At 45.5% G+C, this 24,014-nt stretch overlaps 2 protein-coding genes across 2 annotated transcripts; one reads left to right on the top strand and one right to left on the bottom strand.

The window, feature by feature from the left end:
* The first annotated feature begins 408 nt into the window (after positions 1 to 408).
* On the top strand, positions 409 to 10,502 carry LOC124233891 (translation initiation factor IF-2-like). Its single transcript, XM_046651165.1, has 6 exons — positions 409 to 507; positions 1,132 to 1,277; positions 1,487 to 1,624; positions 1,844 to 2,015; positions 4,970 to 6,065; positions 8,185 to 10,502. Exons 1-5 carry the CDS (start codon positions 409 to 411, stop codon positions 5,627 to 5,629), a joined length of 1,215 nt encoding a protein of 404 aa, XP_046507121.1. The 3' UTR covers positions 5,630 to 6,065; positions 8,185 to 10,502.
* Positions 5,836 to 20,711, bottom strand: LOC124233909 (basic proline-rich protein-like). The gene is made up of 3 exons (XM_046651199.1): positions 20,670 to 20,711; positions 6,369 to 7,244; positions 5,836 to 6,279 (listed from the first exon to the last, which is right to left on the bottom strand). Exons 1-3 carry the CDS (start codon positions 20,709 to 20,711, stop codon positions 5,836 to 5,838), a joined length of 1,362 nt encoding a protein of 453 aa, XP_046507155.1.
* Between the last annotated feature and the right edge of the window lie 3,303 nt (positions 20,712 to 24,014).

Here is a 24,014-nt window from a genome sequence, read left to right as displayed (position 1 = left end):
TTATCATTTTGCTGCAACTTGAAAGTTGCTGGACTTCACTTCTTAAAAAGAAAAAAAAAAAAAAGAGGCCGGCCCCATGGCCGAGTGGTTAAGTTCACACGTTCTGCTTTGGTGGCCCGGGGTTTCGTCTGTTCAGATCCTGGGCATGGACATGGCACCCCTCGTGAGGCCACGCTCGGGCGGTGTCCCACATCCCACAACTAGAAGGACCCACAACTAAAAATATACAACTATGTACTGGGGGGCTTTGGGGAGTAGAATTAAAAAAAAAAAGATTGGCGACACTTGTTAGCTCAGGTGCCAATCTTTAAAAGCAAAAGAAGATATTTCCCACATTGTAGTTTTTCTCTTGATTTGGGGTGTGACGTTGTTAATTGATCGTCCAAAACTTTTTCCTTTTTTTTGTTAATGGATATCTGCTTAAAAAGCTTGTTGCTTACGGCTCACACAGGCGGCTTTGAACCTTCAGGGCTGCTGGCATGGCTGGAGGAGTGGGTGGCGCAGGAGGTGAGTTCTTGGCACAACTGAACAGAACAGCTCTGTGCTCCGATGACCGACTGTGCGCTTGTAGCTCAGCTGAGCCCCAGACACTAGAAAGCACAATAGCAACAGCTCCCCAAAAAACGAAACCTTTGGCTTGCTCTGCCCCATGGCTTTTCTTCTTTTTCCATCACAATAACTACAATTTGTTGAATGCTTAGTATACACTACTAGGGACTCTTTATGTTAATAAGTTAATTCCATTATGAAAATAACTGAAAGAGATGAAAATTCTTATCTCCACTTTATAGGAGGAACCTCAGGGTCAGAGAATTTCAATAACTAGCCCAAGATGACACAGTCATTGAACGGGTGGACTATAACGCAAATCCAGGGCCACCTGGTGGAGGCCTGGCTTCCTCCAGCCCACCCCAGTGTCTGAAGGCAGGACTGATCTGGAAATACCTCCTTAAAGAACACCGCTGCCCTCCTTCAGGAGGGAGCTCACGCTTCTTAATTCCAGCCCACCAGAGTTTGGTAAACATCTACCATGAAGTCCATCAGTGTTTATGGAATCCTTAGTAGCATCTACTATGCACCAGCATTGCATTTAATGCTTCCCGTGAGCAACATGACGGATGTCCCCCTCAGGAGGGGAGACGTAGAGGCCCCGCTGTGCAGATGAAGGCCCTGAGAGGAGGTCAGCGATCTGTCCAGAACCGCACAGTGAGCAGCATGGCAGAAATGTGGATTCCCAATGTCATTCTCAAGCCCACCCTCCTCCCAGCCACCTCACTGTCAGTCGTGACTGGTTGCAAGTGACAGAGGGAAAGGGCAGGGTGGCCTCAGGAGTGACAAGACTCAGACCTAGTTGCTGTCAGAAGCCTCTGCTTCTCAATGCTTGTTCTGTGTCTGTCCTGCAGAATGACCTCCTCTCTCTCGTTACAGCTTGGCGTCCCAGGCTAAGAGATTCCCTCCTCCCAGTTCCTGTTTAATATGTTCCCAGGAAAGAACTCTCTTGGCCTAGACCAAACCCCACGACCCAAGTGGGGCAGGAGCCGGGCCCCAAGGAGGCGGTGGTGAGGCCACGAACAGATGACCATGGAGCCAGGCTCCGAATAAAAATGAAGCAGGCTGGGGGGCGGTGGGCTGTGACAAATAGCAGAGCCCACGCTGTGCATAAAGAAAATGTTGTCCTGTTGGAATGTAGGCTGAGTGTAGCCAGAGATTCCAGTTTTTTTGAGAAAAGCAAGAAACCCAGATTTTTTTGTGTTAAATGTCTTGATTCTTTTGAAAGCCAGCAGCTAATTAGAAATAGATTTAAAACATTGCGTGGGCGTAACAAAGCACTTCTGTGAGCCAGATGGGACCTCCAGGCCATCCACAGTTTGCAGCCTCTGGTGGAGGTGGACAGTATAACTGCCCACTGCACTCCGGGGGTGCCGGGGGTGCCTGCCACACCTGGGGCCTCCCTCCTTCCACTGTGGCTCCTCATGTGGCAGCTGCTCCCGGCAGATGGGCAGACAGACCGGGAGGCAAGAGGCCCCTGGGGTGCGGCCGGCCAGAGTGGGCGGGATCTCGGGAGGGCTGTGCAGACGTCATGTTCCTGATGGGCCCACCATGGGGGCCCCAGGACTAAGGATCGGGGTCTAGGCTATGAAGGGCAGGGAGACCAAGAGGTCTCGACCCCACACCCAGCTCGCTGAGCATAGGGCCGGAGGCAGCGGCGCACAGAGACCCGGGGGAGGGCCGGGTGGAGGGCAGCCAGTCAGAGGGCATTCCCAGGAGTGTGCTTGCTTTCCTTGGGTTGTTTTGGTTGCAGGGAAACAAAGGTGGAGGAAGGGTTTTGTTCTGAGGCTGCCCGCGGAGAGGTGGAACCAGAAGAGGGATCTGAGATGGTCAGTGTGAGGGAATTTGGGGACTGTTGGGTAGATTTTTAGTGTTTTGGTATGATGGGGTAAAATTTATGCTGTTTTATATGAGGATTAGGCATTGCACATTGTATATTTGGTCTTGTTTTGGGGGTCTGGCAAGACTAAAATAAATGGATGTGGTGTAGGGTTTAATGTGTGTGTAGGGGGACATTGGGCCTGTGGGGTCCTGTGGGGCTCAGCTACTCTGGGAACTCAGCGGCGGGAGTTTGGGGGTCTTCTCGGGACTCAGCAGCTCCTTGTTGTGGCCCAGCTGGCTGCTGCTCCCTCTGCTTTTTCACACTGTGGCTGGTCGAAGCCTTCAGGGCCTAGATACTCGCTTGTGGCCTCTCCACCATGTGTATCCTTTGAGCTCAGCCCCCACTGCCACTGCCCTAGTCTCTTGGCTTTTAATTCCACACTTCAAGAGATGTTTACAGAGCACCTACTGTGTGCACCAGGCCCTGTTCTAGGAGATGCAGACTGTTAAAACACAAAATTCGACTGAGTAGATCTGAAGATCTAATGGCTTTATTCAACCTGTCATGAATGAGCAGCATCCCCTCCAGCAAGTAGAGAGGAACTCTGAAGAGCTACAGAAAAGGAAAGGGTTTTAAAGGCAGACAGTCGGTGGGACAAGGAAGAAGTCATAAATAACAAAAGGATTATTTCAGGCAAGATCACCTTCCGTTAGGGGACAAAGTTCTCTTAGTGGATTATCTCTCTGGTGCTGCTCAGGAAATTTCAGACTGACGGTTCAGGATCACATTCCTGGGAGAGGCTGGACTGCAATTACGTTAGGTATTAAGCCCTAGTTTGTTGATGTGGGGCATAGCATAAGTGACTCCAATTTGGGCCTGTTGTCTTTTTAACAGGACACAACTGTGAAAATGCAGACATGGTTCTTGCTCTCTTGAGGGGAGAACAATAAAACAGGATGGGTTCAAGAGGATGCCAAAATGCTGCCACCAGTGTCATAAAAATAGAGTGTGCAGTCGTGATGGGGTGGGGCTCAGGCTGGGTGGCCGGAACATCTCTCTGAGCAGGCCACTTTTAAGTGCCACCTGAGACTAGGACCAGCCAGGCGAAGATGGGGATGAGCACTCCAGGTGGCCTGAGCAGTAGTAGGAGCTGCCCCCACCAGTGTGGGGGGCAGGGAGGCTGAGGTCAGGCCACAGGGCAGGCTCAGACTTGAACCCAAGGATCACCGCAGGCTGGTTCGCACTGCCAGCAGGTCATCCTGGGCCTGAGTGAGGATTTAAATGTGTGCTCTTCCTGCCTCTTCTACCTCTTCAAATAACGTTGGTGACAACCAGGTTACTCAGCAGTTCCAAACCACTGCCCTACTGTGATCTAACGCAGCGTCTCTGCCCAAGGGCGACCTGGGAAACAGGAGCTGGGACTTTCACCTACGATCAAAGGTGTGTGGTCTTTCCACAAAGTGCCGTCTCCACCTCCTAAGAACCCACCTGCAGAATGAGAGCGCCCTGCGGGAGCATGCTGCCCGAGCCCGTGGAAGTATCCCCCAAATGAGGGGCTTAGGAGAGATGGAAGTCAGGTCTCTCTCAATTCCAGTCCAAGCTTTGTTGGAGGATGCCCCAAGATGCCAGCAGGGGCCTGGGGTTCACCCCGTGGGGCTCTCCACTACACCCCGTTCCACTCAGGCCACTGGAAATCAGAAAGGGGGAGACAAAGGGAAGCCCTTCCCTTGGAGGGCAGAACCGGGAAACCCTGCCTGTCCTCCTCCTGCTCCAGCCAGAACTTAGTCACATGGCTGCACCCAAGGGCACTCTAGTTCTGCTCTCACCAGAACACCGGGTTTGTGTTTACTACAAAAAAAGCCGACAGTGGATACTGGGGAACAACTAACCGTCACTGGCATAGCTTTTATATTTGTAATTTTCCTGATTATGAAAGCAATACACTCATTGCTAAGAATCCAGAAATGGGTGAAGGCAACAAAGATCATAATTCCGGAACTAGCCATTGTTTAAGATTTATGGGGTCATGTCATACACATTACTTTGTATCCTTACTTCTCACTTAACAATATAACGCTGGTAATCTTCCCGGATCAATAAATCTACGTCTACATCACCATCGTGGTTTTTTAGAGTATGTTTAAACAATGACCTATGAAGGACTGGGCGACAGATGTGATTTGTATTTATTTGATTACTAAAGAGGGCGAACATCTTTTCACATGTATTGGCCGTTTTCCTTTCTTTTGTGAATCGCAGTTCACAAGCTTTGTGTCTATTTTAAAGGACCCTTCACTTTTTTCCTATGGACTCGAAAACATATCCACTTTATATATTACGGATAACACATTAGCAGGCACTTACACAGTTTATACGCACCAAGCACTGTTCTAAGGACTCGTAACGTTCACTCGTGGGACGCTTACAATAGTTCCACAAGGCAAGGATTGTCATAATCCCCGTTATCGGATAAGCGATTGGCCCAGCGGGGAAGAGGCAGACCTGGGATTCAAGTCCTCGCTCTTAACCACTAGACGCTCCAGCTAATGTTTTGCCTGTTAGAGATTTCACAAAATTGTGTTTCCAACTTGGCATTAGTCTTTTAACTTCCTAACTTTCCGGGCTTCACTTATCCGGCCAACTCCATCAGTCCTTCCCCTCGCGGCCTTCGGGGCAGAACGGGGCCCGGGCGGGGCGGCGTCTCCCAGCCGCCGGGCAGGCCCACCGGCTCTCGGGCGGGACCGGGACGCGCGCCGTCCGGAGGGTCGCGGCGCCGCAGGGGCCCCAGGGGCAAGTCCCCTCCGTCGCGGCGGCCCGGCGCCCCTGAGCTCGGACACCCCGCGGCGACCCGGCCGCCCCGGCCCCGGGCCCCCGCGCCCCGTCTTCCCCCGGAGCTCCGGGTCCCCGGCTCCTCGTCCCCGCGGCCCACAGAACGGCTCCCGGGCGCCGCCCCCGCGCGTCCGCGCCCAGAGGACGGCCCCGAGGCCCCGACCGCGCGCTCCCCGGGCGCAGGGCCGTCCTAGCGGGCGCGGGGAGCCACGCTTCAGGCGACTCGAAACCAGGAGGATTGAGGACTGCTTCGAAAGGCGGCTGAAGACGAAAGCCTCCAAAGCCTCGGGCGGCCGGCCGCCACGGCGGCGTCATCCGCAGGAGGGGAAACTGAGGCACAGCGGGCCGGCCTTTGTGGGCGCACCGAGGACACGCCCCCAAGCCGGAGCGCAGCGCCCGCCGCCCCGCGCCCCCTCGGCGGCCACATGACGACGCCCGTCCATCACGCGCGGGAGGCGGGACGCTGCCCCGCCACTCTCGCAGCCGTCCAATAGGAAGCGGGGAGCAGGCAGGGAGGCGGCCCCGCGAGCCCCTCCCACGTTGGCGCCCCGCGCGGGGCGGGCCCAGCCGCCGCCCTCCAGTGGGGTCCCGGATCGCCTGGCTCTGCTGAGGCGAAAGGGCAAGGCGCTCGTCAGTCAGGCGGCGCGGCCAATGGGCTCGCGCGTTGCCCTCGCGCCCGCCCCCGCCTCGGCCTCCCGGCGCCCGCGCCGCTTTCCCTCAGGCCGCCGCGGCCCGCCCGCCCGCGCCTCCATCTGGGTCCTCGCGCGCGGCTCTCGGGCGGCGGCGGACGGCGGCGGCGGGCGCGAGGACCCGGCTGTCCCCGCGGAAGACGACGGCGGGCGGCAGCCTTCTCCGCGAGCCTGAGGTGGGTACGGAGGCGGGACGGCTAGCGCGGCCCCGTCGCCATCTTCCTTCCGTTGGAGCCCCGGCCGCGCGGCGGCGGGAGAAGGGCAGTGCTGCAGGCTGGCCGGCGGCGGCCTGGTCGGGGCGGGCGGCGGCGCGGCCGGCTGGGCGGGCGGGCGGGGGATGGGCGCCGCGTGGCCGGCTGGCCCCAACCCCCTCCGCTTCCCGCCCAGCGCCTCACGGGCCGGGGGGAGGGGTCATTCTTCACATTCTTCACCCCGCCCCTCCCCCCGCTTCAATCAAACTTGGGCGGGGGAAGTCCCGCCCCCGGCCCGCGCCCGTTGGCCGGCGCCGCCTCCCGCTGTGGCGTGACTGGCTGCGGGCGCCGCCAGGTCCCCCTGACGTCACTTCCGCTATCAGGTTTGTGGGCCGGGGAGACCTTGGCCTTGGGGGCTGGGATGCGGGAGGGCCGGTGGGAAGTGCGGGGGGAGGGCCGGCGCGGGCGGGCGGCCCTGGCTGGCTCCCTGCGCCGATCGGCGCCCGGCGAGCCCCGTGCCCGGAGCGGCGGTACGGCCGGGCCGCCGCGGGCCGTGCTTGGCGGGTGGGGGCGCGCGGGAGGAAGCGGCCTCCGGGGGTCGGGCTGGTGCCTGGCGCCCTGGGCCCCCGCAGGGCCGCGGCCCCGACGAGGCTGCGCGCCCGGGCCGGAGTGCGGGCGGGCCCCGGCGGTGCGGGGCGAGGAGCGTGTCACCTCTGTGTCCTTGGCCGGCGGTGGCCCTCGGCCTCCGAGTTCCGCAGGAGGGCTGGCCGCTGCCTCCTGGTGGGCGGGGCCGGGGGCCGGGGCGGCGGGGCCCTCGCGTGCGGGCCGCGGCCGCCGGGAGAATGAATGGGCGTCCGCCGCGGGCGGAGATGCCGCCTCCCTGGCGCCCAGCTCCGAAGTCGCGCCCGCGTCCGGCGGTGCCCGAAAGCCCGGCGGCCGTGCGAGGAGACGCGCAGGCAGCTCTGACGTTAACCCCGGGTCGCGTGGAGTGGAGAAAGTGAAGCGGGCTCGCGGCCGCTGTCCGCGCGGCGCCGGCTCGGGGGCGGCGTGTCGGGCGGGCGGCGGCGCCGCGGGTCCCGCGAGGGCGTCAGCTTTCCTCGGCGCGGCTGCTCGCCCTGTTGTTTCAAACTTCCCGAGTGTTTCAGAGTGACGCCTTGACCGCTTCTAAATTCGTGAGAAAGTCGCGTTTAAAGCGTGTCGCTTGGGGACGGACAGTCAGAGTTGGTGTCGGGAGGAGACGTAACCCTTTTTGGATGGTTACTTTGCAGCGACAGCTAGAAGGCATTTTTCCTGCCTTGAAGCGGGCTGAGTCCCCCTCCTGCCCGCTGCACTGAAGCTGCTGAATTTGAGAGGCTTGGGGATTTTGCAAGTTTGAGGGAAACAAAAACACCTTTTTTTGTAAAAAAGAGAAACTTTGTACATCACTAAGCTTAGACTTTATAGTCTGAAGAGATCAATGTTATACAGGTTGGTCTCAAAAAAGGGCGTTTTGTTCCTGTAAGCGTTAGCTGGAGTTCCTTGGTTTAGAGCACAGCGCCCTAGATCCTCGATCCTGTTCCTGCAATAGCTGACACAGCGATAGCCGTCGACTCTGGGAGTGGGCCAGTGTGAGGGGCTCCAAACCAGCGTTTCACCTGCAGGGCCTGATTCATTGAATCGTGAAATCATTTTCACTGGGTGGTGATCATAATCTTTAAAAAATAGAGTAGAAGATATTAGTGTTATATGAAACTATCGGTTCAGTCATATGCGTATATATTCCTGCAAAATAGCTTTCTCAGGGTGAGTGTCAAAAAAGTTTGAAAAATAGTCTTTCTAAAGGTTATTTTTCTCGTTTGTAGTGCTGGTCTTCTCCAAGAAGTGTTAAAAACAGCCCTGCTTATTTATATTTGGTGGAACATGTTCCCCTCACTTTAGTTTTTGGGAGTTGGGGAAATAAATTTGCTATCAATGACCAGCATGCATCTTAATCGCTTAATCTTTTTTTTTTTTTTTGAGGAATATGAGCCCTGAGCTAACATCTGCTGCCAATCCTCCTCTCTTTGCTGAGGAAGACTGGCCCTGAGCTAACATCCGTGCCCATCTTCCTCTCCTTTATATATAGGATGCCTGCCACAGCATGGCTTGACAAGCAGTGCCATGTCTGCACCCGGGATCCGAACCGGTGAACCCCGGACCGCGAGAAGCCGAGCGTGCACACTTCACCGCCGCACCACCGGGCCCACGCCTCACTTAATATTTTTAATAGCCTGAGAAGCTTTTATTTAGACAGTGAAGGATCTTCTCCATCCCAGAGTATTAATTGCCAATGCTTTTTCCACGTCTAGATGAGAGTAGAAGAATCTGGATCCCCAGTAGTGAGTTGTCAGCATTGCCTTCTGTGACGTCAGGATTAGAGTAAAGGAGGCCTGGTCACTGTGTGTGCTTTGCCTGTGCAGGTGTTCTAAGCATTGCACAATCACTTGAGTGGACTTCATGAAATACCAGATAAAATTGAGAGTCGTTCTTTTTTGATACTAAGTCTTTGGAATCTAGAGTGTATTTTATGGTTCGAGCACACCTCACTTTGGGCTAGTTGCATTTCCAGTGCTCAATAGTGACGTGGTTAATGGCTACCAAGTGGATAGTGCAATTGGAGTGAATTGTCTAGCTGCTTTTCAAAAATTAGATTTCTCCAGCTGAGTATTTGCAGTTTCACATTAACAGCCACAAGTGTTCCCTGTCTGTCCATAGCCTTATCTCAAATGTGAGGAAATTGTATCAGGTGATTCCTCAGGCTGTTTCTGGATCTAAGATTTAGGTATTCTGAGGCAACTGACAACTACACTTTTGTTAAGTATTACTTTTTGCTTCTCTAGGAATATTTTAAGAGAGTTTAGATCATCTGTTTTAAAATGACAGTAACAGTACGATTTGGAGGCATTTTGTTGTTTGTTAAGTAGTTATCCTTTGCTCTGTCATGAAGTTACACTATCTGTTCACTTGAGAATCCCTTCTCTCCCCTATTTTTAATTTGGTTAATTACATGATTGCCTACTGCATAAGAGAGAACATTTGTCTTAGTGAATTCACTCTTAATACAGTGTAGACTGAATTTTCTGCTAGGGATATAGTTAATTGTAGGAAACTGGAATTTAGATTAAATAAATAGAACCTACTTTTTCTTGGCTTTGGGGGATGTGTAGATTATACAGTAGGTTTTCAACCTGAGAAAATATCAGTATAATGAAGAATAGGAAGGCCGAGAATTTTAAAGGATTGAGAAGTAATGGTGTATATCTAATGACCATTAAGCAGAACAGGTCACTGAAGTGGAATACTCTGCCTTACCATAATATTTGCGTGCATTATGGGGTTTGTAGCAGAATTTACTTTTCTTATGTATACGGAGGGAGCACACAATGCACCTGTAGCACAGAAGTTGGCCCCAGGTTAGCAGTTTACATTGGAAGGTTTAGGAAGGAATACTGGGCATTGACTTGGCACTAGCTACCTTTTAAAAAAATCTCAGTTTAGATAATTTGATCCAGTCGAGAGCGTGCTGCACACCTGCTGGGTGTCTTAAGAATGAATCAATCACGGAGTTGGTCGTTTGGAAAACATCATCTAGTACTTACCTGTGTTTTAGGGCAATGTTGGTGGAATAAGAAATCAAGATCTTACATTTGATTTAGGTTAACTTTGATTAGTGAAAGTCTAAAAACTGGGCCTTGTCAATTTCACATGTCAACTTACATTGATGGGGTGATCCACTGCTAAAAATATTCCATACGCTCTGTCAAAAGAAGCAAAATACTGTTAGAGAGTTTGCTTAGTAGTGATGTTTTAATATTCAGTCAGCATCATCAGATAAATAATTTCATTGATGTTCAACTGAGTATTTGAGATTGAAGGACATCTATTAAGTGGCCAATGTTCTAATTTTGATTTGTATTTGTCAGCGAGTGAAACTGAATGATGAGACTGAAGAAAATATTTTATTTGTAAGGAAGTTTGGCAAAAGTGAAATTTATACAACCATAAGATGGCATATGAATAAAGGTGTTTAAAAATAAAACTTGGCTGAGCTACTTTGTTTATAGGAGTATGTCAATTAATGTAAAAGGTAGGAAATTTGACTTCTGGCAAAACAACGTTTTCACTCAGAAGTGAAAATCAGCCTCTTAATAGGTATTAAGTATATAAAAGGTAGAGTATGCCTCCTTCTGGACTAAGTTAGTTTAGCATATTTTAAGAATTTAGAAGCTAGTTTAAAATACTATCTTAGTAAAATTGATAAATGCAAAGGTGAAATTTATATATTCTACTTCGTTAATATGTAGCCTTCACAGTGTATATTCAAATGTGTTTTTAGGACTATGACACTTAACCACCTTTTGGTCATAGACTTCTTTGCAAGAGTGATAAAAACTATGGACTAGTGTAGAAAAATTCTATACACAATTTCTGGGGCTTACTGAAGGCCATTGTGGATGCAGGTTAAGAACCCTGACTTTAAGGTGTTGACTATACAAATATGTTAAACATGATATGATACACACTGTCATTTTCTAAAATATAAGTGGATTTTAGAATGTGAGTGTTAGTTATGGACCCTTGATATAAACACAAATTTAGACAAACAACCTCATTCATAATTAATAAGTGGATTTGCCTCTTTATAGCACATTTTAAATTGGCATAACATTATTTTAAATTGAAGATAAATGTTTTTGACTGTCACAAGTTTATCTGGGAAAGTAAGACTACTGTTTTAGTTTCTCAGATTGATTTGTTAAGATGAATAGTTCTGTTTGTTAAGTACTTCTGGATCATTAAGATATTTTGTATGTGTTTCTAGTCCTCCGATCAGCCCCAGGAGGTATGGATGTTACCTTTCCCCGATTGGAGATGAGAGAACCAAACCTTGGGGTTTATGTAACTTGCCCAAGATCACAGCCACTAAGTAGCTGCTTGACCCCAAAGCCATTGCCTATACTGGTGTGTTGACCTGAAATCAGTTTCTTAGAGTATATTTTGTTCAAGTTGAATTATGACTTTTAATCACCATAGTTTTTAATGGTGAGGGGAGTAGTTCTAGCTTCAGATTGAGTTAGTATGTGAATAAAGATAGAAAGTAGATGTAAAAGTATGTTATTTTTTTAAGAAGAATTATCTGAAAGAACAAATTCAGGTAGTTTTAACTAACAGCATCTTGTTTAAGATGCTGTTAAAAATGTAATATTGCCCGTTGCAGCTCAAGATACTGAGCATCCACATCTACTATGTACTTGACTTTTTTATTGTATCGAATCCCTCTTAATAGCTCTGTAAGATTTGTCTGATTTTTGTAAACTAAAATAACAAAGGCTCAGAGATTACATGGTATGTCTAAAGATGTGGTAAATTCAGAGCCAGGATTCAAACCAGGTGTCTGATTCTGAAGTACGGTTTAACTGTAGAGGGAAAAATCTCAAGAACTGAAAATACGCTGACTAGTTAATCCTACTCCTTTTTCCCAGTAGTCAAGCATCTTATAGTTGTGATCAGAGAACAGGTGAGGGTTTTTACAGTCTTATTTCTTAATGAACATTTCCATGGGTCCTCATAATCTGTAAGTTCTAGTATATGGATTGTGTTCTCTGTTTCTGAAAGCTTGCTTAATTAAACATTGCTTCTCAGCTGTTAGATTTTAGTATCTAAAAATTTGTTGTAATCAGTATTTCCTTAAAAACTGCAGGCTGAGAACCATCAGTGGATGGTAAAATCAATTTGTTATGTATAAGAAAATAGAAAATACAAGAGAGAGTAAGGGATAGTGTTGATTTGTGAACAATATAAGGATTATATTAATATTACTTGTTTATAGACATGTATAAGTACTGTTTAGAAATATAAAATACTTTTCTTGGTGTGGATCATGGAAAGGTAGAAACTGCTGCTCTAATGAATAGCGATGCTACATAGTAGATATCTGGTCTTGCTCCTCACCCATAAACATCCAACTTTTAGATTACATTTGTGTATGTATCCCCCAAAACTGAGTGTTTTAGTAGTCTTAGGTATGTAAGTTGCCAGATTGCTTTTCTACCAATATGGTACCTTTTTACATGGCTGGATCAAGAAAACTAGTACAAAGTAAGCATGCCACACTCACCAAGATTGAATAATGAATACATTTGGACTCGACGTTTATTTCATTTTCTATTACTCTGATAAAGATTCAGACATGTTTTAATTGAGAAAATTGGTCCGGAGTTGAGGGTTGGGGTAGAAGTGCCGGCGTTCCACTGTACCAGCGGTTTCACTCTTGGCTGTTATTCTTCTAAAAATAAGAACTGTCCTGGTTCTAGGGCAAGATTTTAGTTTGTAAAGGCTTGACTTTTTAGGGACAGTTGTCTGCATCTTCATACCTTGAATCGTCCAGCCTTGCAGAATTGAAAGGGCCTCAGGTATAGTAAGTTTGGAGATTCAGTGCTATCTCCTGTAATTTGGGGCAAGTTAGTAAAATTTTTAGCACCAGTTTCACCTTGTAACATAGAGATGATGAGACTATCAAATAACGTGGCACCCATGAAGGGCTTGACATGGGGCCTTATGTATGTTGGATGTGTGGTAAACCTTATTCTTACAGATCATTTAGTCCAATGTGATGATGTTACAGCTGGGAAAGCTGAGGGGCTAGAAGATCTCAATTGCTTACACCAGGTTTCAGTGGCAGTGAGTGAGCAGGGCCAGGATTTGAACCTTGGTTTTTTTTTTCACTCTAAATGAGTAATGCTGCTATGAACATTCACGTACAAGTTTTTCTGTTTAATTCTCTTGGGAATATACCTATGAGTAGAATTACTGAGTCATGTGATAACTATTTAACTTATCAATGAACTGCTAAATTTTTCCAAAGCACCTGCATCATTTTACATGCCCACCAACAGTATATGAGGGTTCTGATTTCTCCACATCCTTGCCACCACTTACTTGTCTTTTTGATCTGTCTTTTTGATTATAGCCATCCCAGTGGGTCTGGTTTTCCGTAATAACTGATAAATGATGTTGAGCATCTTTGTATATACTTACTGGCCATTTGTGCTTATGAACCATATTTTTGGAGAAATGTCCATTCAAATCTTTTGCCCTTTTAAAAAATAGGTTGTCTTAAGTTACTTTTACATATGGTGTGAGGTAGGGGTCCAAATTCTTTTGCATATGGATATCTGGTTGTCCTGACACCGTTTGTTGAAAAAAGTGTTCTTTCCCCATTGACTTGTTGTGGTACTCTTGTTAAGGTGAATTGACCCAATATATGGGGTTTGTTTCTGGACTTTCAATTCTTTTTCATTGAGTTATTTGTCATGAGTGTTTTTGATTACATGTTTTGGTTACTAAGTCACTACTTAGTAACTTTATTCAGCATTAAATTTAGTGTATTTTTTAAAAAAAATAAATCTTTATGGTAGCTACCTGTTAAATATGAAGTCTAAGTTGAAGACTAATATTTAATATGGTTTAGGTTAATTTGAGTCCTAAGATTTTGATTATAAAACGAAATTGATCATATTGCTTTGTTCAGAGGGTATTGGACCAAGGTGTTAAGTCCCTGGGTCCCTGCCTTTGATTATCACAGCACCTTTTTAGCTAAAAGAGGGAACCTGACCCTGACTCAGATCCAGCAGATTATCTTTGATTTTCTGTTAATAAGACCACTTAGTGTTTGGTGGCATGGAATACAGGAGTTAGGTTAATTTAAAAATTAGATTCTCTTTGTGTGTTTGCTTTTTATCATCCCATTGTACATTAGTGCATTTAATCATGGATTATGCATGATGTATGGGATTTTTGGATTTTGAATCATTAGATTTCATTAGAGGCTCTTCTTTTCCTTTGTAATGGGTTTTTTTGGCTTCTCAAGGAATGATAAGTGATTTCATTTCTAGTAACTGTAAGAAAACCAAAAGTTGATAATAGTTAAGTAAGAGTTGTGGTAAGAAGGTGATTTCTGAATCTTGTGAATATATGGCATTAGGAGTGGATTCAAGTATTTTAAATAATAATAACCAACTATAGGAAATGAAAGCACCGCATAGATCATACATGTAACTACAAGTTAAATTGTTGATTTTTAGAAGATTTGTTCAGTTAAACTTATGTTCAAGTTAAGTGAATGAAAATGGCCTAATACTATTTTTCTCCTTAATCACACAGGGAACCAGGATTACCAGGAGAAAGCCTTCCTGTGGTGCTCAGCTGTGGTCCCTTTTCAACGTTCACCCTTGACGTTCTCTTCACTGTGGGATGAGGTAGTAGGTTGTATAGTTTTAGGGTCACACCCACCACTGGGAGATAACTATACAATCTACTGTCTTTCCTAACGTGATAGAAAAATCTGCATCCCAGCAGCCTCATAGAAAGCTAATATAACTAGTTGTACAATATTTAGGATTAACTTGTGTAAACCTGCTGTGTAGTGCAGCATTTCTTTATGGTGTGCAAGTTGCTTATTCTTTTAGAGAGAAAAAACTTTAGCAAGTAGACTGGATGGGGGTGGGGATACTTTTTACTTCACATTTCCGTATGTCAGAATAAGTGTATATTTTATTTTGATTGATACTGTTGATTTTGTGTTGTGTTTCCTTTTGAAAGAGATGTGCTCTCCGTTCCAGAAGAAAAGATTGCTCTGTCGGAGTGAGGTAGTAGATTGTATAGTTGTGGGGTAGTGATTTTACCCTGTTCAGGAGATAACTATACAATCTATTGCCTTCCCTGAGGAGTGGACTTGCTGCATTTTGTTTTTATCTAGATAGTATTAAAACTCAGAAGAATTAATTTTGACATTGTTTTGTATTTACAGTTTGTTTACGCTAAGTGCTAATTTTCTCTGTTCAAGTAGAGTGTACCTATAATAGACACAGTGATCTAAGTTTTTAATTTTCACATATGGTATATGTCAGAAATCTGAAATTAAGCAGAAATCTCCAAGAGTGAAGAAGGTGATCTTCAGGAAATCTTAATGGGGACTGGGCCCTTTTGGAATTGTGAGTTGGTTTACTGCGCTGCCTGCTGCTGCCTGTGTCCGGGGTGAGACCTGGGCGGTAAAGGTAAATGCAACTGAAAAGACCCTGAGCTAGAACGGCGTCAGGGTGATTGTGGTTCACGGCCCAGTTTGGGTTTGGGGTGGCCTTGGGCAGTGTGTACCCGCGTCTTCATTGGTGTGTTGTTTTGGACGGCTTCACTCTCCAGCCTGGAAAAGGAGAGATGGGCTCTGCGCTCTACCTGTGCTCCCTCGGATGGCACGAAGACCTCACCTTTGCCCCAAAACCTGAAGTGGGCCTTCATTCACAAAGGGGCATCCCCTGAAGCTGACAGATGGGGAAATCCATAGTTTATTGTTTTAAAGAAAATGTGAGGATGATGCTAGAAAGGCTTACTGGAGTTTTAACACCCATGACGGCCCATGTCTCAGCTTTCTTCCAGTGGCCAAATCACATGCTGCCTGGCTCTTATAATCAAGCAAGGCGAAAAGCTCCCTGTTTTAAGTGCTTGCAGTTTATTTTATTTTGGGAGAAGAAAAAAGGCAAAGTGTGGAGGTGAAGGAGAGGTGACCTCTTCCCAAATATTTCCATTGATCATGAATCTTAATATCTAAGATAACCACAGTGTATGCTATTGGCAGTAGGAACTTGGCGTGAGAGAAACATCAAATTCTCTCTTGGATGGGCCCAACCCGGATGATTTATCCTGGGTCAGATTTTTGCCTTGTTTTATCCCTGGCATACAAATGGACACTTACGTGATCCAGAATTGGTCTGTCTTATAAACTGGACATGTAAATATTGGGGGAAATAATCATTTTTACATTCATTGCCTTTTGGTGTGCCAAAGAAAAGTGGGAATGTTTGAGAAATTCTTTGGCTTAATCTTTGTTAAACCGACAAGTTAGATGACTCTCCTGTTCATTGTGTGGCCAGTACAGTCGTGGAGTTTTGTGGTTTCCCAATATTTCCCTACATTTTGTAAAAAACACTTGAGTACCTTTATGTGGAGAGTGTGACAGTCTCTAAAAGCTTGTTTTTGATGGCAACATCAAAAATTGTGGTACCAGTTTGCTTCCATTTATTCATTCAAAGGTCAAAAACTTAAATACTTGGGTCCAAGAGGAGCTGGCTGTAACTAGGAAACATCTACAGGGCACAGGCAGTAAGTTAATTTGTACCAGTTGATGGTGGCAAGCAGGATATTTATACATAGTGTCACCTAATTTTCCAGTTTATCAAGAGGGAGATTTTATGAAATTTGATATTTAAATTTTCGTGCAAAGTTTAATGTTTTAAAAAGTCTGTGACTCCAACAGTGTATCATGGGCTGGGTATTAGGCTTCTGGTTTGCATCCTCTGACATAATTGAATTACTTACTGTTCCTTTGTAACGAGGTTTGATTTTAAGCAAATGAAGTTGTGGTTTTTAACCAAGGTCTTATGGCCAGGAACTTTTTAAAAGCATCAGTGAAAGAATTCCATTTGGTTTGAATTTGAAATAAAACCCAAAGAATATGGCCTAATTTAACAGGTTAATTTGAAGTGCATCTGCCAAGTAGAAGACCGGCAAGAAAAAAAATGGGTTCCTAGGAAGAGGTAGTAGGTTGCATAGTTTTAGGGCAGGGATTTTGCCCACAAGGAGATAACTATACGACCTGCTGCCTTTCTTAGGGCCTGATTATTCCACGGTCACCTGTTTCCTTGCTGCCTTGCTTTGGTGTAAGCAGAGTTCCTTCTGCAGGTTTTCTCATAAATGAAAACATTGCAGGAATACCAAAGGAAGCAATACTTGCATTTGTGGTTTATGAACAGCAGCATGGTACCAGCGTTGATTACTAAGTCATCCGATGAGAATTTAAGGCTTCTGAAGTGTACCTAGTTGCTTATGTGTCTCACTGAGGGTTGCTGGGAGTTTTGGAGAGTATTGTTTTTTATTTTTGTCAGGTTCCTTTTTCTGATCTGGAGACTGCCAGCTCTTTTCCCCTCAGTAGCCTCTGTTAGACCTGAAAGATGTTTAACAATACTATTGAAATATTTTGCTGTACAAAAATATTTTCCTACACTGTATTTGTAAATATTTATCTTGCTAAGTTTCTGGGTTTCTTTGTCTTCTGGACTTGAAATGTGGGTCAGTTCTGGTGGAATTGCATATTGTGGGAATCCATCATTGCATTGAGCGCCCATTATGGTATGTAACCCTGTGGTTGAATCTGTTTAATGTGTATGAGGCCTAGAAGGTCAACAAAATGAAAATGGTTGTAAGGTAGTGGAGTTACTATAATTTGCTAACCATCTTTGCAATAAAAATACTACTTGAAAATTGTGCTTCTTAAATCATTCTTAACTTTCATCTCCATCCTTGCAGAACTAGGTACATTTTTTAAGTATTTAGACTTGTTTTAAGATCTGTTAAAGTACTCACTTTGATTTTTTATTAGCAGTAATTTGCTGATTGTACTGTCATTCACAGATGTATATTCATGAAGCTAACTCCAGCCGTATCCCACTCTTACATTTTGTAAACGCTTGTATCTTTGTACACACAATTACATCTGCTCAGGACACACTGCTTTCTTAAAGTAATTCTCATTCTTAGTCTGCTCAGGCAGACACTACCTTACAAAAACTTTCCATTATCTCTCCTCAGTTCCCCAGTCTGGTGCAAACGTTTGTCACAGTAAGAATGGTGCTGAGCCTGGGATGTGTGCATTAGCATTAATTCTTTTCAAACTATTTTGAACAGTAATATATTTAAAAGACTTAGGTGAAATGGTTGAAAGGGGATTCAGTACAGCTTCCTATCTTGTTCCCTCTCCTTAGAGGATGTTCCAGTGGGAGGTCAGGAGGTGCAATCTAGGCATGTCCTGCTCCTCTGCCACGTGGGGCTTTAAGTTTCCTCTATAAGTTGAGATAGTTGGTTATGGCTTCTAAGGCACCTTTCACATTGTGCAGCCCTTTAAAATCAAAGAGTTTAAGGATTTTGATTCATGAGTAGCAGAACTATATCAGTTTCATGTACTGTACACAGATTTGAGTGGAAATGCATAGGAAAAGAACAAGGAATTGAAAGTGATACTGGCTATAGTAGGATTAGGGATGATTTTTTAAATCAGTATTGCAAATTTTCTATAGTTCTGCTTGTAGAAGTATTCTAAATCTCTAACATCTTCCTTATTAAAGTATTTGGACCTCACTACTTGGCCCTCATTTTTTCCCCATTTCATTCAACTAACTTTCCAGATTGTTCTTTATGTTTCCTAGTTTGCCTTCCACTTTTGGGGAGGGGAGGGGAGGAGAGCTGAGGAGCCCTCTGGGGATTGGACGTAATGCCTTCAGCAGTGTTTGCTGATTGATTGGCCCGCCTGAAGGAAGCATCTGCTGTGTTCTGACTCCTTGGGAATCTGAAATCTTGCTTATTGCTTGAAACCCATAATTTAGAATTTTAGTTTAACTTAAAGGCATTTTTCCTTAAGAGAGCCTGATGTAATTTCATTGAACTGCTGTTATCAGAAGAAGAAGAGTGGGTTAGATGAACTAGTGTTTTAAATAATGGAGGCTGCCCAGTGCTGGTATGCAAGCATGACCAGTGTCCTAGATCCTTTATACCTTTTTTTTTCTTTGCTGAGGAAGATTAGCCTTGAGCTAACATCTTTGCCAGTCTTCCTCCACTTATTATATGTGGGTTGCTGCCACAGCGTGGCCAACAGGTGGTGTAGGTCTGTGCCCAAGATCCAAACCCACAAACTTAGGCTGCTGAAGGGAGCACGCCAAACTTAACAACTACGCCACAGGGCCAGCCCTCTTTTTAGCTTCTCCGCCATCTGTAGCACACCCTTTCCATTCTCAAGGTCACGTTTTTGTCACAACATGTCTGCTATTAACTGGCCGTCACCTTTTTTCCAGACACAAAGATGTAAGGGGAAGGGCAGGCGCATTTCAGCCATCAAATCTGGTTGAAGCGTTTTCTCAGCAGCGTCTCCTAGTGACTCCTTTTCCACTCACCAGTTGGTGCTGTCGCCCTACTGTGGCTGCAAGGAAGATTGGGAAGTGGCTTACCAGGCCAATTGCCAGGCTGAGTAGAATTGGTTCCACTAGTAGGGAGATGGGAGAAAGCGAAGCACAGGGTATTAGGATAAAACTTGGCATGAGGAAGACCAGTGGGCTCTGTTCTGTCCCTGCCATTACCACTTGTGCAGCCTCAGTTGGGCAGGCTTTCCCAGCCCTCTGGGCATGGTGAGGAATTCTCAGCTGACTGGAGGGGTTCAGTCAGAAGGGCTGCATGGGGCTTTTCCATCTGAGCAGAGAGCACGTTAGGAGGCCAGTGTGCACCCTGCGATGTGTATTACCTCTAGCACAGAGACCCGTACGGGACTGGAACTAAACACATCTATTTCTCAAATTAACAAACTATTTAGAGCAGTTTTTGGTTCATGGCAAAATTAAGCAAAAGGCACAGTTCACGTGCACCTTGTCGCCACCCCCGCAAACTTCCCTAGTATTGACATCCTAACCACTGATATGTTTTTGGTTTGAGGGGGGTGGTTTGTGAGGAAGATTGGCCCTGAGCTAACATCCGTTGCCCATCCTCTTTTTTTTTTTTTTGCTTGAGGAAGATTGTTGCTGAGCTAATATCTATGCCAGTCTTCCTCTACTTTGTCCGTGGGATGCCTCCACAGTGTGGCTGAAGAGTGGAGTAGGTCCACACCTGGGATACGAACCCACGAACCTTGGCCACCAAAGCGGGCCATGGAACTTCAACCACTTGGCCATGGGGATGGCCCCACTGACCACAGTGGTACGTTTCAATAAAGCATCTTTTGTTTCTCCCTTTCCTTTGAAGTTTTCCCACCATTAGAATTAGGCTTAGAGGCTGAGCTTATTGCCCCATGGAGGGAAGGACACATGGTACTCAGCAATGACCAAGGGACAAGTTCTTGGCTTTGGGTGCCCGGACTGGGAAATTCATGCCAGAAGTAGGTAATTAAAATGATACTTTGGGATTTTGTATGAACGTGTCAAGAACTAAACGTGGGGGACTGAGGACAGTGAATTGCATTTATTAGCAATGGAGTAGAGGAAAACGCACAGTGGATTGTTTCTCCACTTAAGAATTGTACCAGCAGGCAGTAGGATGGGAGGGCATGACACTGCAGCCAGACTGGTGAGTGCTGGAGAAAAGGTCCCTGACCTGAGTGCCCTCTGGAATGGGCATGGGGGAGCTCTCTAGATGGATGGGGCGTCTGGGGGCAGGCGTGGGAGGCTGGGCTCCCAGGACATAATTTGGGAGAGCACAGACCTCGGAAGCCTGTGTACAGCATGGCTCCTCAGCCTAAGGGCCAGAGGAGTGGTGTGCTACCCGTGGAAGTGGCTGTGGGAACCACCCAGACAGCTTCCTGCCAGGAGAACTTTGATTTCATTTCATCCTTATCTCAGAAAAGGTGCCCTAGCTCTTGGACTAGCAGTAGATTGTGACCAGATCTGGCCAATGAGATGTAAGGAGTGGTGGTGGAGGGGAGAGGATTTCATAAAAGGAAGGTTCTGAAGGAGAAACTGCCTTGTGCTGTACCCTGCTGCTTACCTTTGAATGTGGTTTTGTGATGACCAGAGCTGCTGCAGCCATCTTGTGACCATGAGAGGGACAGAGCGAGGTCACTGCCAGCCTGGAGTTCTGACAACATTAAGCTGTTGAGCCATTGCCAGCATTTGCCCACCTCCACACTTCAAATTATGTGAGAAAAAGGAACTACCTCACAGTGTGTGGGTGTGCTGTTACTTGCAGAGGACAGCTCCCCTCACAGGATCCTTCCTATCTCAGGGAAGGCTAAGGAGAGGTCTTAAGTGTGCTCAAGTGAGGGACGAGTGAAGGTGCTGAGGCCATCAGGTAGGAAGGAGCCTCTTGGCTGGGAGAAGGGTGATAGAGACTGGATCTCTGGCATCTGGAGGCCACGGCAGGACCTGAACATGAGCACAGCATGTAGTGGGGAAAGGCTGACGCCAAAGACTATGTTTCAGAAACCTGGGTCTTAGAAGCAGCAGCCAGCAAGGACCACGCCCGGACAGCATGTGGACCAGACACCGCTCCCTTGTGCTGAGATGTTAGCCCTTTGGAAACGTCACCCTCAGGGAGGAAATGGCGCCGGGGGAGGACCTTGAATTTGATAGACTACTAAAACATAATTACCTTAAATGGATGACATTTCAGTTTCCTGCAATTAGTAGTAATGGAGGCTCAAGATAGAAATAAAAATTTTAAAGTTACATTTTTGTGCTCCTGACTGGTAATTGCAAATTTTGAACTCCTACAGTTAACAAAAGTGACTATTTATAAGTAGAGAGCTGCTTTGATGATATGCAATGAAATCTGATAGAGAAACAGATTTTTTAAAGCAAACTATACAGCCTATTTCTCACAGGTAATACAGATAAGTTTCTTGCACCATCTCGTAAACCTGGGTATATTATCCAGAGTACTTGATATGAGCTTGTTTCACATGACAGGCTTGCAACAAATGCAATGTGTGTGTGTGCGGGCGCACATATACATATATATCCAGTCCTTGCTTTGCGTGGTGCCTTGTTAACAGAAACTCACGCACATAAGAATCATGTCCTTTGCTTTGCCTGACAGAACCACGCTAAGTGAGAACAAGGTCCCTGTATGAATGAGTTTGTGTTAACACAGTACTGTGCAAAGTGAGATCTACCTGCATATATATGGGCCCTTTGCTGCTTTAAATATGTCCAGCTCACTTCCCTGTCTTGCTTCCTGTTAGTCTGGGACCCATTGGTCATAAATCGTCACTGGGAGATAACCCCTCTTAACTTCGAGATTGTATCATCCAGCCCATTGGCAGCTGCTTAGGAAGCTAAATACTAAATCCTGAGGTGTGATGTTTCAGCCAAGTCTGAAAGTGGAGGAGTGACTGAGCAGAGGTTGAGCACTGACCAAAATGAGAAAGAAGGTGGTTGAGAAAGTCTAAAAAGATGCACAAGGCTTGAGGTCCAATACGTTGGTCTAATGCTCCCAAGATTATAAATAAACTTTTCTTAAATAATCTTATGATGGTTATTTTAATATCTTGGGTACCCAAATATAGGGACTGGGGAGACAGGGTATGGTGAATGGCAGAGCAGAGGATGTCTGAATAGTGGGAAAATATATTCCAATTACTGAAAAAACTTCATTGGCCTAGTGATTAAGTTTGGCACACACTGCTTCGGCAGCCTGGGTTTGGTTCCCAGGCGCAGATCTACACCACTCATCTGTGGTGGTGGCTCACATACAAAAATGAAAAGAGGAAGATTGGCAACGGTTGGTAACTCAGGGTGAATGTTCCTCAGCAAAAACAAAAGAAAAAGAAAAAAATATCTGCTTGATTGATAATTCTTTTGTGATTGGGAGGAGGGTGACCTAGTCCCTAACAGAATCATGCAATAGGTAGTCCTTTGAATGTGGCTTTTATTTAACATGTTTTAAAGGTTCATTCGTATTGTAAACGTATATGAGTAGTTTCTCCTTTTTCATTGCTGAATAATATTTTGTTGTGTGGATATGTAACATTTTGTTTATCCTTTCACTGATTGATGGGCATTTGGAGTTTTTGTAGAGTTGGCTCTTAAACATTTGTGTACAAATCTTTCTGTGGACATTTGTTTTCATTTCTCTAGGAGGAATACTGAGGAGTGGAATTGCTGGGTCATATAGTAAGTTTATGTTTAACCTTCTAAGGAACTGCCAAGCTCTTTTCCAAAGTGGTTCTACTATTTTACATTCCCAGTGGTGATATATGACGGTTCTAGTTTCTTTACATCCTCACCAACACTCGATAATTTCTTTCTTCTTGATTGTAGCCATTCTGATGGGTGTTTAGTCATGGCTCATTGTAGTTATAATTTGCGTTTCCAAAATGATTAATGATGTTAAACATCTTTTCATGGCTTATTAGCCATTTTTGTGTCATCTTTGTTAATATGTTCACTCGCATCTTTTAACCATTACTTCATTGGCTTATCTTCTTATAATTGAGTTGTGAGGATTCTTTATATATTCTAGGAGCAAATCCTTGGTCAGATATATGCTTTCAAATATCTTTTCCCAGTCTATTGCTTTTCATTTTCTTAGTCGTGTCTTTTGAAGCACCAAAGGTTTTAATTTTGATCAAGTCCAATTTATTAGTTTTTCCTTTTAAGGACCATGTCTTTGGTCTCATGTATAAGAACTCTTGGCCTTACCCAGGATCATGAAGATTTTCTCCTATGCTTTCTTCTAGGAGTTTTATTGTAGCTCTTACATTTAGGTCTATGGTACATTTTGAGTTAAATTTTTGTGTATAGTATGAGGTAATTATCTTTTTGTTTATGGATATCCAATTGTTTCAGCACCGTTTATTGAGAAGACTACCCTTTTCCAGTTGAAATGGCCTGGCACCTTAATTGAATATCAATTTACCACACATATGAGGCTTTATCCTTTTATAAAAAATTTTTTTACAGCTTTATTGTGGTATGATTGACAAAAACTTATATATATTTAAGTTATACAGTGTAGTGTTTTTTTCCCCCTACTTCCAAGCATAATCTTGTTTTTCAGTTATTTTATTGAGGTCATAATGGTTTATAACATTGTGTAATTTCAAGTGTACATTATTTATCAGTTTCTGTATAGACTGCATTGTACCCACTACCAAGAGTCTAATTTTCATCCATCACCATATATATGTGCCCCTTTATCCCTTTCACCCACACCCCACCCTCTTCCTCTCTGGTTACCACTAATCTGTTCTCTTTATCCATGTGTCTGTCTTCCACATATGATTGCAATCATGAGATGTTTGTCTTTCTCTGTCTGGCTTATTTCACTTAACATAATACTCTCAAGGTCCATCCATGTTGTTGCAAATGAGATGATTTTGTCCCTTTTTTT

The sequence above is a fragment of the Equus quagga genome, unplaced genomic scaffold (assembly GCF_021613505.1).
Source record: "Equus quagga isolate Etosha38 unplaced genomic scaffold, UCLA_HA_Equagga_1.0 270_RagTag, whole genome shotgun sequence".
NCBI classification, from domain to species: Eukaryota; Metazoa; Chordata; class Mammalia; order Perissodactyla; family Equidae; genus Equus; species Equus quagga.
Note: the sequence above shows the minus strand (reverse complement) of the source record. Positions and strands in the feature narration are given on the sequence as shown.

Bases quoted from the DNA above. Each gene is read 5' to 3' on its own strand.
- LOC124233891 (XM_046651165.1), top strand. From the start codon at position 409: ATGGATATCTGCTTAAAAAGCTTGTTGCTTACGGCTCACACAGGCGGC. The intron at 1,278-1,486 runs GTCAGTCGTGAC...ATATGTTCCCAG, and splicing joins CTCCTCCCAGCCACCTCACT to GAAAGAACTCTCTTGGCCTA. The intron at 1,625-1,843 runs GTGGGCTGTGAC...TCTGTGAGCCAG, and splicing joins ATGAAGCAGGCTGGGGGGCG to ATGGGACCTCCAGGCCATCC.
- LOC124233909 (XM_046651199.1), bottom strand. From the start codon at position 20,711: ATGGCTGCAGCAGCTCTGGTCATCACAAAACCACATTCAAAG. The intron at 7,245-20,669 runs GTAAGCAGCAGG...TCACGAATTTAG, and splicing joins TCACAAAACCACATTCAAAG to AAGCGGTCAAGGCGTCACTC. The intron at 6,280-6,368 runs GCGGGACTTCCC...CCGGCCCGTGAG, and splicing joins CCAACGGGCGCGGGCCGGGG to GCGCTGGGCGGGAAGCGGAG.